The following is a 17,466-nucleotide window of genomic DNA, read 5'->3' on the forward strand; positions in this document are numbered from 1 at the left end:
AGATAGTTTAGCATATATTGTTTGTTTTTTTTACCATTTTTAATGTACAAAATTGATTAATATGAATATTTCTGTATGTGGCCCTCAATGAAAAAGGTTTGGACCTCCCCTCCCTCAATTTGCTTTACTGTCCATCACCTGTTTCGCTGTCCGATTGCCCAACTCGTCTGCAATCTTCTGCCATCTTCTGGACTCCACTTCTTCTGGTGGGAACTTCAGTAGGAGCTGCTCCAGTTTTTTCTACAGAGGAAATATGGTGATGATGAAGCAACAAGAAAAAAAGCGGGTGCTAGACAAACAAGTGTTAAGTACAGCGTTTGCACTGAAGGTATATTGGCTACCTGCTCCTCCACAGTCCACAGCTGGTTAAATGTGTCAGGCTTGTTTGGGTGGCAGATCCTCCCCCTGATCATCTGTGGAGATATCAGCAACAACCACAATGTTAGCAGGCCTAACCACGATCACGACGACGTAGCCTCCACCATTTGTGCGCTTCAATGCTTGTCGCACACATCCCTCCACATTTTCCAAGATGCTGACTGATGCAATGTATGCAGAAAAACATCAATTCTTGACTCATAAGGTCCTCTAGACAGAGAGAGAGGGGCTTGGAGCTAAAATGCCACCTTCCTTCCTGTTGAGGCAACTAGCTATGCCAGGTGTGGGCAAACTATGGCCCTGGGGCCACATCCGGCGCGCCAAGCATTTGAATGCGGCCCGCCAGTTGCTTCCAAAGTAATTCAGTCTTTAAGATACAAGCTGGCAACATGACTTGCTAGTAGTCAGTCAATCTGAGATAACCTTTTGATGGTTTAAGTAGCTTTTCACATGCAGCGATCCAGACAACTATCTCACGCACGGTGCCAAACAAACAAGTAAAAAATACGTGTCACATAACTTAACCTACCCACTGCACAGTCAAGTAAAAAAGGAGGGACATTCACATACTTAATAGTTAATGTTTTGGCATTCATACAGTAGTTCATATTGCATAGCACATCCTTTATTCATGTACATTCCGGGTGTCTTATTTAGTAAAAAAAAAAAAACTGTCAAATTTAATTTTGTCATTTGATATGGTCTGATATTTAAAGTGCTCCCGAAAAAAAGGGACACAAGCACATACAAGATTGTATGACACTATAATTCCAGGTGGACTAACTTTAAGGGTAAAATAGAGCGCATGTATTAAATATATAGTCTCGCCCCCCGGCCAATTTTGTTAGCTAAATGCGGCCCGCGAGTCAAAAAGTTTGCCCACCCCTGAGCTATGCCATTTGAGAGGTGTACCTGCATCTGCCTGCCATTATCTGGGCCGTCACTAGTGGGCAGTGAGGAGTACATGGCGGAGGAGTCGGACTCCTTCTTGGGCTCCACCGGACTTTCTGGTCGGGCAGGCAAGCCTAAACAGTGGAGACGAGTGGCGGAAACTACTAATCAAAACAAGTGAAACCAGTGCCTTTTAAAAAAAACAACAAAAAAAACCCATCTCATACCTTTGTCAAAAATAAGCTTTAGTCGCCTGGTTTTACGCTTCTTGTCGCAGAATTCCCGTGCAAAATCCCCCAGGCCGGAGGTGTACTGTTCCCACGAGATGTCGGGGAGCTGAACCACTCGCTGAGGATACGGCAGGCCCAGATTTACCTAAGAACCACCAAACAAGCACAGGTCATCATTTTGTAGTACATTCCCATGAAGGCACTGTTTGATTACCGTTTCCTCAGCACAAATCAACTCCAAATAAACTACTAAGTCTAATCTATCAGTCTACAAAGTCTACATTTGACCCCCCCACAATGCAGGCCCTGTCCACACGAATACAGATTTTTACAAAACGTATATTATTCTATACGTGTTGGTCTCTCATCCATACGCAAATTGAGCTTTTTGTCCTTAAAAACAGCTTTTGAAAAACTCCGGCTTCAGTGTATGCGTGTGGACTGACATAACAATTATGTGACTACTTTCGCTTTACATTGACGAACAAAGGCGCCATTATAGGCTTTGGAGGACTGCTGATGTTTTGCTCTCTACGACGGCTATGGCATTCCCGCCAACGATGGCGATTTGGGACAAGACCCGATCGGACCTCTAGCTGGTCGGACAAATTTCAAGCGTGTGGTTATTTTGGAAGAAGGGCGGGAGAATGTTTGCATGGCAAGAATATTGTGATTGCGTTTGACTGCACATTGAAAGCTTCCCTGTTATACTGTATATGCCTACATTATTCTGCATTGTCATGGAGGCAATTAAACAAGGACAATCTGCCAGACACGCAGCAACGATAGCGTCACAGCCGATGGAGTTTTTTCTTGACCAATAAAATGAACTCCACAGCATTGTAGTAATAATCAAAATTTTCTACATTTTAATAAAGAACATATGATTCATCCATTTTCAGTTTTATATTCAATACATTGTGCTCACAAATGTGAAATAAGCTACTGAAAAGTAACACTACCTTGCAGTCCACATGTACCTTCTGTGAATCGCCATGTTTGTTTTGTTTGTTTGTACATCTGCGGCAATGACATCATCGACGCTTCTGATTGGCTGAAATTGCAGGCCATGCTGCAGCCCCCTTTTACTTTTGAATGTGCGTGACAGGCTATTTGGGTGGACATAAATAGTCACTGTGTGGGTGGAGATTTTCTGACACCAAAGAGGGGCAAATATGCTTTTTTTAAAATATCAGTGTTTGTCTGGACATGGCCTAAAATGGACATGCAGTTTGGTCTAACAGCGTAATAGTAATAGTTTGTAATATTACCAACAACAGCCTGTCCTCTGGTAGTCTGCCATCCTTTTGTAAGGCTGCTGTTGAACCTTTGCTTAAAAAAAAAACCGACCCTTGAGCCTGCAATTTTATCCAGCCTGTCTTTTACCGGCCTGTCTCAAAACTACCTTTTGTCTCAAAAGATTTTAGAAAAAAGCTTTCTTGCACAGATACAGCCTTTTTTAGATGAAAATGGATTTTTGACACCTTCCAGTCAAGTTACAGAGCCTTCCATAGCACTGAGTCTGCACTTTTAAAGGTTTTAATGACCTATTTTTAATGACTGATTTTGGTTGGCTCAAACCGTCTTAAAGCTCAATGAGGGGAAGACTGAAGTTATCCTGCTCAATCACACCGGTACCCATTTGGACTTGGGCCCCCTCAAGAACCACGTATGTCCCACAGCCACCAGCCTTGGCGTCATAATGGATACTGATCTAAAACAAATTAACACCCTTGTGAAATCTTGTTTTTACCATCTTCGGCTTTTATCTCAAATTAAATCATTTTTCTTTTTATTATAGTTTTAAAATATTTTCTAAATTTTACAACAAAGAAAGCCACAACCCATAGAGCCTCCTCCCCATTCCACTCAAAATTGTTCATCTCATCCTCCTCAAGGGTCATCGTTCTATAACGAATGTCTATCCAAATGTACACTGCAAATAGAGTTACTTGCATGAAAAGTGAGATGACCCGCAGCTCACAATTCAAGGCCTCTAGTCACAATGAAACAGGAGAATCAAGCACACAAGTAGTCCAGTGTAAACAGCATAGTCAATACCTGGAATGTCAGTAAGGCCACCCAACACAATGTCATTGAGCCTGTACCTTTTCTTCAGTCGCTCCTGCAATTGCGTGGTGGGTTCATCAAAGGAGGACAAAAAGAGCCTCCATGTTTTATGAAATTTCGTCACTGAGCCGTGCAGCGTGTATCTAATCTTTTTCAGTTTCAGGTTTATTACCACATCCCTTCTCCAACGAGAAACTGTGGGCGGGGCAGCCTCCCTCCACCTTAGCAAAATCAGGCGACTATCCTATGCCCTCCAGGGGACAAATACAACCCATCCGGTAAGACCCTGAATAACACAGTCAAAGGGTCTGGAGCAATTCAAATTCCAAAAACAGTGGTAAAGGCATTGGATAGTGTCCCATGGTGCTTGGGTATGCACTTACAGCCCGCATATGCATTGTAGGAATTCTAGGAAGTGTTTTTTAGCGCCCGAGTGTGAGAAACAAACGTTTACCCGTTTCTGCAGCTGCTCTACAAAGTTGATAGGGTCAGATAGGGCCTCTCTTTGGTGCCGTGCCAAGGTCTCCAGGTCCAGGATGGCCTGTGTTCGCTGGGCCTCCAGGACACCAATGGTCTGCAGCAACCTCTGGTAACTGACACATGCGGGGAGAAGCAGAAAAAACAACAACAGATAAATATATATGTACATGTATAAATATATATGTATATTCTCCTTTGAGAATATCAAAAACATTGTACGTTTTTTTGAAAGTTGAGCAGAGCGTAGTGCAAAGTGACTCAGAAGACTGTCAGTGTGACAACGCATGCTTGATGAGGCGAGCGAATCAATCTCCCTTAACAGGACATGAATGAAAATCAATGTGCACAACACAATTTATTCAACAGCTGCTGCTGGCCGGAGGGGGAGCAAAGTACTACCTAAGTCAGTGTCTTTCAAACACTTTCATTGATCCTTCTGAGGGCGTACTCACGCTAGACTACTAATAATGCGCTCACACTAACCAATCCTGCTTGGACCTGTTTGCTATTGCAACAACACATCATCAGTAGGGTAAAACTAACCTGTCTCACGACAGTTTAAACTCAGGTCACATTGTCTATTAGTGGGTGAACAATCCAACGACTGGTGAATTGTGCCTCACACTGTTGTATTAAAGCAATCGTCCTTACTTTGTGGATTATTTAGTCTTACTTCCAGTTGTTTGGATTATTTCCTTTGTGCAAGATGGTAGCTGTCATTCACAATCATATAAATTGAATGACACGTCTTTAAGGTCAGACTGTGACCTGGATTTTGGGTTATTTGGAGTCGATTTTGTTCTGTTACACAATACGCTGATTATCATTAAGTACCAACAGGAAGTGATCATATCAGTCATTCTCTGACCCTCGTGTGCATGCAATCTTGCCATGCCATTGCCCAACTATTACTACCGTACCAGAGGGGACGTGTACCAATGAATCACGTTAGCCAAAGGTGCCAGACTTTAGGGGTGAAGAGGACTCAAGCACGGAATGACTGGCCTTGTGAGCAATGTTCTCTCAAATTTTTCAAGTGCCTGAGCATACAAACAAACGACCTGAGCATTCCTTGGATCTCTGTGAGCGCCTTCAGACGTGCACACTTGTAGTGTCACACCCGTCCAAAACCTGACAACTTGAGGTAGTCCAACTTCCATTCTGTGGTATTTTGTATATGGGTGAGTTCAAAAGGTCAGCAAGGCGTATTTCACAAAGTATCTTTCTTTTTGGTCCACCTCATCCAATTAATGATCTAAATCTTGCAGGAAACACCTACTTTATCATTTCATTTTTTTCATTTCTTTTTTACCATTTATTTTGTTAATTGTTTACTGTTATTTTCTTATTTCCTTTCTGTTTTGCAGCAGCGTGTTCTGGTACCATTTCATTCTGGAAATGTACTTGAAAATGATACTTTTGTCAAAAAAATGAAAATAACATATTTAAAAAACTCAACTGAAAGAAACAACTACCTTCTGGTCCCTTCGGCATCACTCGTGCAATCTTGGTGTAACACTTCTTAAAAATCCGGTCATCAAAATAAAAGCGCCAGTACCACATGCACGGTTAAGCCACTTATTTAGTCCACACTTTTCACTTAGAAAACTGGCTTAGAGCAGCCCTCATTTGAAAAAGAAAAAATCTCATCCCTATTCAACTCTTGTTCTTTTGTTCCCACATACTCCGACAGCCAGTACACCTTGGGGGCTTCTTTTTTTTTTTTTACTTTAGCTTGGTGCGTGGCTGTGGCACTGCCCGTTTGTTTCGCTATTATACTGGGTTAGCAAGCAGCATTTAGCTCCCCTGCTCCAGTAGCTATACGCTAATCTGCACAACAGCGTTATGTACTACAGTAAGCAACGCGCTGTTAATGAATTGATTGGCTGCGTAAGTAAATACGTACCAACAGGATCTCATGATTGATTGGACAGTGTTCGTCTTTGTGTTGTTACCGCTTGCAGTCGCCTGTCACTCACGGAGTTGCGTTGCAAAATAGTACAGAATAAATTATATGATTATTTTATTTACATTTCAGGTTGTATTTGATTTTGCTGCGCAGCAAGGATTTCTTGTACGCTGAGAACACAAGATCAGTGCGCAATTGCGCACGCGCGCAGTTTAGAGGCAACGTTACTTGTGGGTACGCCCTTACGCCATGTCCAACTGTCCTTGTCTGGAGTCCAGCATGCAAGAGGCATCACTTCTCCACATTCAGCCAGCCTAAAACGCAACGTCATGCTTCTTCTAAAGAACCACTCACTGTACTGATCACTGTATAGATCACTGTACTCATCTAAAAAGTTCAATCAAAACTTTATCCAATTACCTTGCAGTATGCCAGAGCTGAAATCCGAGTCCCGAGCATCAAATTTGAAACATTCACCAATAGCGGTGACAAAGACAAAGAGCTGAGGTGATCATGTTTCACTGGCCATAGAGATGTCTACCCTTCCTCCTATATTCCTTTATGAGAAGGTGTGCATGGTTAAAAAAAAACTCCCAACTAAAAATATCAGAAAGGATGTGGAAATAGATACAGGCGCATCTCAAATTACAGGCAATACATCCACATCTTGCCTTTGTGTTATTGGTGGCAAAGTATATTAGGTAAATATCTAATTATATATTTCAGGAATAATGAATTGATTTCATTTTTACAGTATGCCAAAGGACAATATGCCGACATGCTGCCGGTTGCACTTTGAAATACTCTCTTAATGTGAAATAAAAGCTTTGCATGATGTTCAAAGCACTTGTACTGGTGTTAACGGATATCACTGAAGGCATCACTGATTCTTCTTTTTATGCTGGATTCAAAAGGTTTGACAGGATTACTGTCTGGTGCCAACATGTTACCAAATCCCAATACAATCAAGTGCTTTGCGGGATTATTATAGTATAAAAGTGGGAGTGGCAAAGATTACAGTGAGCTATAAAGGGGGAGGGCTGCCACATACTCTTTGTTGTGTTTAAGAGCCAGGTGGTCAGATTCAAAATAGTACACATCAGGCTCCTCCTCCTCCTCGTCCTCATCCTCGTCAGCTGTGTGGCCACATGTCACTTCCTTGCCAGCATTGACGTCTTTGCCCCCCACTGGACCGCCGTCCTCACCACAAGTCTCATGTCCTAGACCTGCGCAGCCCAGCTCCTCCTTTAGGGGAAAAACAGAGTCTGATGGAGTGGGTTTTACCACTGTGCGGCAGCCCTCCTCCATGCCCTCCACCACCTCCTCCCTGAGGGGGCCATTGTCTGGGAGAGGTGAAGAGCTGGCCTTGGAAGAGGTCGTCTTGTCGCCAGTGACGACCCTCCTGGGCGAAGTCCGCAGTGTGTATCTGTGTTCGTACAGCTCCGTGAAAGGCGGGGGTGTGCTGGGCACAGACGAGTCCCACCCCGGCTCTGGGAGTGGCGGCGGTGGAGTTGGTGGCAGAGGGGGCGTAGTTTCTCCTGAGTTGCTGTTGTAGGCTGAACAACAGTTGGCGTCGGTGGCCGAGGAGGGCGAGGTGACGGCATCCGGCTCCGGTGTGAGCAGGTGGCCGTTGGTGTCGCACTCGCCCTCCGTCACCTGCTCCTCGCCGGCCAAGCACAGAGGGTCGCCCACCAAATCCACCTCCATGTCCTCCACCCCTTGCTCCTTGGCCACAATAAGCTCTGGGAGGTGGTCCCCTGCAGCGGCCTGGACCAGTGTCAATGAGTCCTCTGAGCTAGCGACCTCTATATGCACAGGACAAGAGTTCGTACAAGGCACCGTGGGGTGGGGGGGCGATGGGGCCCCAACCTGGCTGCCATTGAGCAGCGCGGGGCAGCTGGTGGGACTCGTACACGGTTCCTCAGTAGGTTCCTCTGCTGTACTGTCGCCCAGCCCATTAGAGGCCTTGTGAGCACTGGTGGGCTGCAAGGCCCCATCACACTCCAGGCGGCCATCTTTGGCCCTAGTCTCTGCCAGCTCTCCTTCCTCTTGACTGAGGACAGGCGAGGCGGGAGCCACGTTAGAGTTCAGGCTGGGAATGTCATCACAACTGTTGCCCTGGTGAGGCTCTGGAGCAGAGACAGGACTATCAGGCTTCTCTGCATCCTCATCGTGTCCCTGAGGCTCTCCGGAGCGGGAACGCCGCTTGGCCCTTTTGATTAAAGGAGAAGCATCCGACGCCCCCTTCCCTTTGTCGCAATGTTCCGGCTTCTCCAGGCTATTGTCCTTTTCCAGACAGGACCCACTCCGTTTCCTGGAAGGTGCTGACAGCTGCTGCTCACTCGCTGTGGAGGAATTAGAGTCCTTTGAGTCCTTTAGCCTTCCCTGCAATGACATCTGCTGCTGAGAGTCCTGCTTTGAGTCACTGTCAGTGTCCTCTTTAGCATCTTGCTTGGCCTTATGCTTGGACTCCTGCCTTTCGTCCTTCTTAGAGTCCTGCTTGGAGTCCTGCTTTTTCTTGGGCGAGCGGGCCCTGGGCAGCGGAGACACCGAAGTCTCCTCAAGCTGGGCGATGCTGCGGTTCCTGAGAGTTCGACCACAAAAGTTTTCATCCAATCCATTGAGCCCTACTGATGACCTTGTGACGCGTGAGGAACGGGACGTGGCCATACTACGGCGGGTGCCTACAGTCTCCGCATCCTGATGCTCTCTCCACTGCAGCAGAACACGGGCACCTGAAAAAGCAACACATACAAGCGGACCTTCAGGAAGTGTATTTCATATAAAACATCACAGCAGCACAGCCACACCTCCAACCTACTTATACCCAACCGAGAGATTACTACTTTTCAGAACAGAAACCCAAAAAGATAAGATTCCAAATTATGAAATATGACTGAGACTACAAGTTGGATTTTTGTCAAGCTAAGCTAAAGACAAAAATAAGTTTGTGTTGCTTTTCTGCAGCAAGGTATTCAGGTTTTCTTTCCAGCCAGTCGCTAAAGCAGGTGATTTTAATGATCAACACCTTCAGTTTAAGGGAAGGAGCTCATCAATTAAATCACCTGCTGATGAAACTGGTTGGAGAGAAAACCTGCAGCGTCTCGGCCCTCCAGGGCACGAGTTTGACACATGTGCCATAGATGTACCAAATTAACAAGAAGCAGACACCTACAGTTAGTGGTTGGGTTCACAGCATATCAGAAAAGAGGCAAAAATGGCCACAATGTTTTCCAAAGTCAAAGCTGATGTGTGTGAATATGCTAAAAGACAACGATAATAGGTCTGCTTTCATGGACGGCTACGGAAATTAAAAAATATTCAGATTTGAGAGGCTGAAATCAGAGGATATTTACATATCTAAATAAAAAAATCAATCAATCGATTACCAAAATAGTTGTAGATTAATTGGGTAATCGATGAATCGATTGTTGCCGCTGTACTAATGAGCACCTCAATGTCTTTTTATGACATGGACATGTGCGGCTTATAGTCCGGTACGGTTTATACATGTACAAATCTGTTTTTTCCTGTAAATTTAGTGCGTGCAACTTATACACCAGTGCGGCTTACACACCAGAATTTATGGTACCTATTTGCCAGGGGCCCCTGGAATTGTCTAACGGTGCCACTGACCAATAGAACTCATCATAAATAAATTAGAAAAAGTACAGTTAATAGCGGGGATTAGCTACAGTAGACTTCATTGAGAACTGCATTTTATTTATTTATCATTTATTTAGAAATAAGTAATTTTTTGTTATTTTAAATACATATGTTCCACTTTTATCATGTTATGTTATATGGTTTAAGAAGAACTCTTGATTTGATGTTTTTTTCTCCTCTTTTTAAGAAAGATATTTCAAAATAACACATTTTTATAATACAGTCAAACCGTGATATCAAAGCGTACGAAATCGTCTATCACAAAGAGATTTAAAACCCTAAAGTCCTGTTTATTTTTGCATTTGGACAATACATGCTGTGATATTTTTATGAAGGATTCTTTCAAGTAATGTGGTACCTTGGTTCATGTCATTAATTTATTCCAGAAGGTCCAACTCGAACCAAAATGGCCTTGAACCAAAGCCAATTTTCCCCATAGAAAATAATGCAATTAAACTGTTCCAGACATTCAAAAATGTTCAAACAAAACCCATTTTATCGACAAGAATTGTAGTTTTACATGCCTAAAATGATGTAAAAATAATTTTAAAAATGGCCAACTGAACAATTGAAAAACAAAACAAAACATAAAAACATTAATTGACAAAAAAATAAAATAAACATATTCTGCTGAAACCACAATTTCCAAAATATATATCAACGTTGTAGAACCAATAAACATGTACCTTGGGTCGGGAAGTGGGAGGGATGTCAGTGATGTCACGAAAGTGCGCCGGCGAGGATGCCTTATGTCTGGTGATGTGTGCTATGTTTGACTGCGGATGCCGCAAACATGCTACAGTAAATGTGAATGCTTATGTTTTGTTGTTGGAATCAGAAATTATGGTTATGGATGTAAAATTAGACAGTGTCACCCTCAAACAGCCAGGTTGATAGACTGTTCAGCGGGAACCGGAGTAGATGTGTATGCGTGTACCACATGCACCGTATGTATGTAAATGAGTGGCTCGGTCACTTTACATACATACAGTGTATGTATGTGTCTGTACCTCTGAAATGACAACAGTTTATTCTTTAAAAGGAAAACTGCACTTTTTTTGTAATTTTGCTCATTATCCACAATCCTTATGTGAAACATGAACATATATTTCCTTCTGTTTTCTGTGAGAGAAAACGAGTTAGCATAAGCCAGCTAACATTCCACGTCATGGCACCACGATAAAGGCCAAAAACGCCAACAGTGTTGAATTTACATAACTGATCAGTACATTAACCAAGCTACTGTGATATTGTTATTGTAGCAGCTAACACAAAAAACTACATTTATCCGGCGGAGTAAAACAACGCCAGCATCACTTACACGCCTCAAGCCTCTGCAACAGGAGAGACGGAAGAGTGGATACTCTCAATTTCGAGTGGCTCTTTTGCTGTCAGCATTAGTTACCTGAGGACTGGAGCACAAGTCTTGTGCTGAAAGACACAGCCATCCGAATGAGAGTGAACATTGTAAGTGTCGTCGCTGTTTCTATGCCGCTGTTGTTGACGGACGTAGCGTTAGCTCCTATGGGCTATGTGAAATCAATGCGACTAGGAAAGAAGTTCAGGTAATGTTTTAAATAATCAAAATATGGCAAGTTACTATAAGTACTACATGTAATCGTCAATGTACCTGTTAATGCATGATCACAGCATGTATATAAAACGATAAAACTTCGTAGCGTTTTTTTTTTAAGAGGGCCTTATAGTTGTAATAGGTGCCTCCCATGACGTGCAATGTTATGTTATGTTACTCATGCTAACTCGTTTTCTCTCGCTAGAACGCACAGAAAAGGGAAAGAAATATTTGTTCATATTCTACATAAGGATTGTGGATGATGGGCAAAATTTCAAAAAAATGCAGTTTTCCTATAAGCCATAAAATTCGGAGGTCTTGCACCCTTGTCTCGGTGCGGCCCATGTGTTTGGTTGTGTCACATTGTGTATCTCTCTACAACTCTGATATAAACAAACGCTGTTTTTCTAAAATGGCACCAGCAGCCCACAATGCATTGCACAATAACATAAGTATCAAAAGATTTTGTGATCCAAGATTGCACTGTAAACAAACTGGATGGTGAAATTTTATACCACCAAGGCAAAATTTTAGCACAAATTTTGTATGTTAACCGAAAAACACACTAACAGGGGTGGATGTTAATCAAGGTACCACTGTATTCTCCATCTGTGAACGCCTTCTTCTTCCTTATGATCTCCAGTGCAGCCACAACACTAGTAAATACTTAAATTAATTAAAGTAACTACATTGGAGCATTTTTATGTAAATTTTACAATTGGTAAAGTTAGTAGGTTGTTGCTAATACAATCTGTAATTAATTAATAAGGGTTGGGGAGCAACCTGATTTTTTCCATGGGACCTAGAATTCCTGGCTGCACCCCTGCTACTGGCTATATGATATGGAAAAAGGAACCATAAAATCACCTTAATTTAGATAAAAACATATTTGACTTACTTTTTCAAGAGAACATACAGTATATCACGAGTGAAACTTACAGAGGATGAAACGCCTTCTTTAAGTAGACTGGATGGACAGACACGATTGTTTTTGTTTTGGCACGCCTGCGTACTGTGAAGGAAAGTGGAAGCGCAGACAAGACAATACAATCCACGCACGGATCACTGAGGGCTGCCATAGTACTAGCCGCAGGTGATCGACTTTTGTGATCACCATTGAAAGACATTTATTGGCATATGCCGATCACGTGATTTTTCACAGAAATCGGCCGATACTGATCGGTGGCCGATCGATCGAATCATCCCTAGTTTGCTGCATGTGAAGGATGTAATGTTTGGGGGATACTGTAGGTACCCATTAAATAGCATGCGTGCAGCCCACAAACCAATTCAAACAATGACGTTATCATTTTCATATGATACTGAGGGGTACAAGATGAAGAGTGATGATGACTCATCTGGCTAATAAAAATTGTAGCTAATAAATAAGGACAATAAAAGGTTATGGTAAAGTGGTGTTGTCACTGTGGCTAACAATTGCACTGTTACAAGTACTGTACCACTTTGCATCAGTGAGCATGAGGGACCTCTCATCTCAATCAACCCCCAGCAGAAGCGACCTGTGTCCAAACACGTTCAACAAGACTCATCCCGGGATGACGGCCAACCTTCTTCTTGCCTACACTGAACCCATCCAGCATCACTTTGCCAACAAATACATGTTGGCATGATTACCCCACTAAAATCGCCCTAACCTGGAACAATACGGGCCGAGCGCAGCGTGCACGTTTTCACTCACACTCGGCCGACGGCTCCTGCTGAGACAGCTAATGTGATTTGTCCATGCATAAACAGAAAGGGGGGAGAGGTGGTGCAAATAGAGCAGTTAGCCTTAGACGTAATACACAACTCAACAAATGGGGCGCTCTATACAGTACAGTCGCACTGCAAACCACTCAATTCCAGTGAAAAATGCTAACCTTTCTCTGTGCCACAATCAACTCACAGTCGCGATAGCCTCGCAGGTGCAATTAAAACACACCTGACAAGGACTTCTACAGTAGTAGTAGTACATGCAGCCAACACTGCAGATGTAGTATCTCAAATACTGCACATACACCACCACTCTATTCTGCTCCATACACTAACATTACATCAGCATCATACACACGTACTACAATGTCAACACATTAGTGAATACACAACTACTCTACTTTCACCTCCATATGCAAATGTACTAGCATTATACCATGTCATGAGATCTCGCAAGATTAAAAACTGGACGAAATTTCTCGTTTAGAGAAAAGTTGTCTTGCGGGAAGAGGGCAGCCCAGAAGCCAATCAAACGGAGCTACGGCATGGCTACTGTAAATGGTAAAACACGTAATGTGGAAGTGGCAGTGCCCCAGGCAGGATTGGAAGCACACATTAAGTGCTTTACGCACACTATAAACTAGTGATGTCCCGATCCGATCTTCAGGATCGGGATCAGATGCCGAGCCACTGTATTTTGAAGATCTGTTAATGGCGGCGTCCGCCACGAGAATGGGCCAATCCGGTCGCCATATCACGTTTTAAAAGCTGGTTGCTACTCGACTCCCACAAGAAGAAGAAAACGCAACACCACCATGCAGACATGTCTGCAGTATACCGTGGTGAAGTTAATTTTATGTTGGACATCGGATATTCAGATTTGTAGCTACAGTGGTAGTTCCCCCTCACTATACCCGGACTGTTGTGTCATTGTACGAGGAGCTCGCACGCAGTGGCCGAACTGCGTGGTGGCCAGTGGTGGTCGTGGCCACCCCACTGGTCATCTAGACATTTCAGGTATCAACTTATTACCACCCCTATGTAAGTAATGGTCTCACCTTGGCCACCCCAATGAAAAATTTCTGGCTCCGCCTCTGCTCGCACAAGAAGTGCTGCTCTAACCGCTGGTAGTTTTTACTAGGGACTGTCAATAAACTACTATTACACTGAAGCGGGTTTGTTAAAAATTGTCAAAAGAAAGGCATTTAAAGTTAATTAATGCATTTGTTGTTGCCTGTGAAACCAACCCTATTATTGACATCATAAGCGACAGTAAATTTAAATATAATTTTAAAAATTCCTGGCACAGTGACTCAGCAGCGGCACGACACAGCAGCAGCAGTCCACCTCCAATGCAGCCACCACAACAGTTTTAAAAAATCCAAGGGAAAACTCTGCAAAACATGTGATAGTAGCATCTATTTCACTACTTCCTGGTAGTGCACTCTAAGCATCATGGGAAGTGTAGTTCTTTTAGGGTAGACATAAAATGAATCAGCTGCACTCTATTGGACATGTCTCTTTATATAACTACACATCAACATAAATGATTAGTAGTAGCAGCTACAACTGCCCTCATTATTTCAAGTTTTATCATTTCTACTTTCTGTTTCAATTTGTTGAAAAAAGTTAAACAGTTAAAAGCATCATGCTTCGGTCTCATATGCAAAGTTATAAAACATTTCAAAATGTACCTTTTTTTTGTCACTCTGTTCAATAAAAAAAAAAAATCTGTATGCCCACTACTCTTTTTTGCCATTGTAGTTCTCTTAAAAAGTACAGTCGTAGCGTCGCTACACCACAGTTCAAACATTGTACCCTCACTTTATTGTGGTTTTTAAAAAAATCAATGAATTAATTAATAGTCGCTGTTCAGGGTTTCCCCTAGGATTTTCTGAAGCTGTGGTGGTGGACTGCACGGGAGGGCCGACTGCCGCCGCTGTGTCGTGCTGCTGCAGCGTCTTCAATTTTAAAAAACGATTTTTTAAAATAACAAATAGAAAATATTTTATGACTTATTTATTTATTCATTAACTTTTTTTCGACTAGCAGAACATGGACCGAGAACATTGCAAAACTGTAAATTTAATGGCAAAGTTGTAAAGAGCACTGCCAACATTTAAATTGCAATTTATTTACAAAGTACATCTCCACTCAGTGTGCTCATTCGTTATTAAATACAGGTAGTGCTCTCAGTAACTTTGCCATTAAATTACCAGTTTCACAATGTTCTCAGTTCATGTTCATGCTAGTCGTTTAAAACAGTTAAATAATAAATCAACAAGTCATTAAAAAAAAAACTGCTACTTGTCTTTATTTTATTTATTTATTTATTTTTTAAAATTGCAGACGCAGCAGCAGCCGCCCGCCCCCTTCCATGCACCCCAAAATCACAGCTTCAAAAATCCTCGGGGAATCCCTGAATATTAATATCAACATATGTTTAGACTCAATTAACAGTAGGCTTACCTGCTACTATTGCTGTTGTTTTTGAAAAGAAATGCCTTGTGTAGGAATGTTACAAATTTTGAAATATGTAAAATCAAGTCTGCGATTAATTCTGATAGAACATGACTTTGACAAGAGAGTAGCCATTTACCATTTCTTTGATAATCATAAAGTCCAGGGAAGAAAATCAAGTGTCACAATTTTCATGTAAGCCTAGCAATCACAGTGCAGCAGCACGCTGTATTCGTTTCCACGTCACACTACAAATTGCATGTACACAGTAATTCTGGGCTAAAATTAACATATTGCGCACCATCAGATTTTAACAAAATTTCACGGTTTCTGCTACATATACGTCAAACTTGTCTATAGCGGCCACTAGAGGGAGTCTGCAAAAGTGGCCGCTATAGACAGGTGGCTCTATAGACAGGTTGGCGTCCAGTTTGAATGTTGACCAGTAAAGAAAAAAAAAGAAAAAAAGGGGGTGGGGGTTGGAATAATAATAATAATAATGTTGACCAGTAGAGGGCACTGCGGACTGCGGATAAAAGTTGTACAGCACTACTAGGCTTGTTATTATCATGGTTCATGGTTTTAATTCATCCTGAACATGCATGAGTCAAACAGTAGCACATCACATAGTACAATTCACAATTTTGCATGTCCAAAAAGGAGTAGGAAGAAGCAAAGCTTATTTAATCCTACCCCTCATCAGTTTCACATCAGTTGCAATACATTTATTCACCTCTTGTTCTTCCAAGTGTACTTTGTAGGTCTACATGACAATGTAGTGCAATCATAGCCAAGGTTTTTACTTACTAAAAGGAAGCTAGAGGCTTAATAATAACTGATAGAATATATCCACGACCCACAGAACAAAGCTGTGCTAGTAATGTCTTACGCTTGTTTTTAATATTTTACTTTTTATACGGCAGAGTGTCATTACAGCTTTAGTTCATCAGGAAGTGACGGGAAGTGACGATGGGCGTCCTAAACAGGAGAGCTACGCTCAGTGCTAGCTGTGAGTTTCGAGAGCGTTGGGAAGTGTGTTTATGTTGGCGTGGATGTAAAGTCCTGCAGTGTTCTCCGCTGTTAATAAAGCCATTAAAGTGCATCGGCGACGTGAGTCTCTCCTTCCCCACAACAACCGGCATTACAGTATTGACCAGTGCACATTGTCTCACACCAGGAAATAAAAGGTGTCACTTGTTACAGGCTTTGCCTGGACAGCAATGTAGTGGGACTTGTTTAATCTTTGTCTTGTGGGCAAGCAGGAAGGAGAGACGATGCTGAGAGATGTGTGTGTGCTCTGAGCTGCTGTCTGGTGGCCACGTTCAATAAATAAAGTTGGCAGAAGCGACAGGAGAAGTTTCCTTCTTTGTTTCGGAGCTGAATAACACTGACAAGTTAACAGACTAGTAGCGAACGGAAAAGAAGACGGCTTTTTTTTTAGTCGAATACAGAAGATGAGGACTTTGATGGATTTGTGGATGAGGATTGATGAAAAATAACATGAGTACATTCTAAAATACTTCAATTAAGTACAACCCAACTCAGTTTTGCTCCCGCTGCCGCATGCATGCTAGCGTATGTTTTTTTTTTTTATTGTAGCGTCGCTGGGAGCTCGTCCTGTTCCCAGTCTACTTTGCGGTAATGTTTTGGTGCAAATGCTCTTAAAGTTACATGTTTGACCAGGAAATAGCAAGCTCAAAAGAAGACGGCTTTTTTATGTGGAACAACTGACAGTTTGTGTGGATCTTGTGAATGATTGTGACTGAGCTAGGACTCAGTAATTAAAGTCTACACACAACGGCTTTGTTGATTGAAAAACGAAACATTTTCGTGCATGAAGCTTCTACTTGAGTTGGTAATTTGGCCGCTATATGTGGTCAGATATTGACCAAGGGAGACAAAATGGGTGGCCGCTGGCTGCGTTGAACAGGTGACTGCTATACACAGGGTCTATAACATGGAAATTTGCTGCGGGGGATTTTTCAGTAACTGCTATAGGCAGGTGGCCGTTCTATAAAGGTGGCCGCTAAGACAGGTTTGACTGTAATTGATCGTGGCGTCCCACCACTACAAAATAAAAGCCGCCACACCATAAA

General features: G+C 42.5%; 1 protein-coding gene across 3 annotated transcripts in view; it reads right to left on the reverse strand.

Moving 5' to 3' along the window:
* The window catches only part of zzz3 (zinc finger, ZZ-type containing 3), a 33,396-nt gene that overhangs the window by 10,865 nt on the left and 5,065 nt on the right, over positions 1-17,466 (reverse strand). For all 3 annotated transcript variants that reach the window (XM_054760832.1, XM_054760833.1, XM_054760821.1), the window contains exons 2-7: positions 7,010-8,693; positions 4,024-4,162; positions 1,497-1,644; positions 1,291-1,403; positions 342-413; positions 139-240 (exon numbers count right to left, since the gene is read on the reverse strand). In XM_054760832.1, coding sequence (XP_054616807.1) covers positions 139-240; positions 342-413; positions 1,291-1,403; positions 1,497-1,644; positions 4,024-4,162; positions 7,010-8,628 — 2,193 coding nt within the window. In that variant the 5' untranslated portion in view covers positions 8,629-8,693. The remainder of the gene's footprint in view (positions 1-138; positions 241-341; positions 414-1,290; positions 1,404-1,496; positions 1,645-4,023; positions 4,163-7,009; positions 8,694-17,466) is intronic.

This window comes from Dunckerocampus dactyliophorus, chromosome 2, assembly GCF_027744805.1.
Source record: "Dunckerocampus dactyliophorus isolate RoL2022-P2 chromosome 2, RoL_Ddac_1.1, whole genome shotgun sequence".
NCBI lineage: Eukaryota > Metazoa > Chordata > Actinopteri > Syngnathiformes > Syngnathidae > Dunckerocampus > Dunckerocampus dactyliophorus.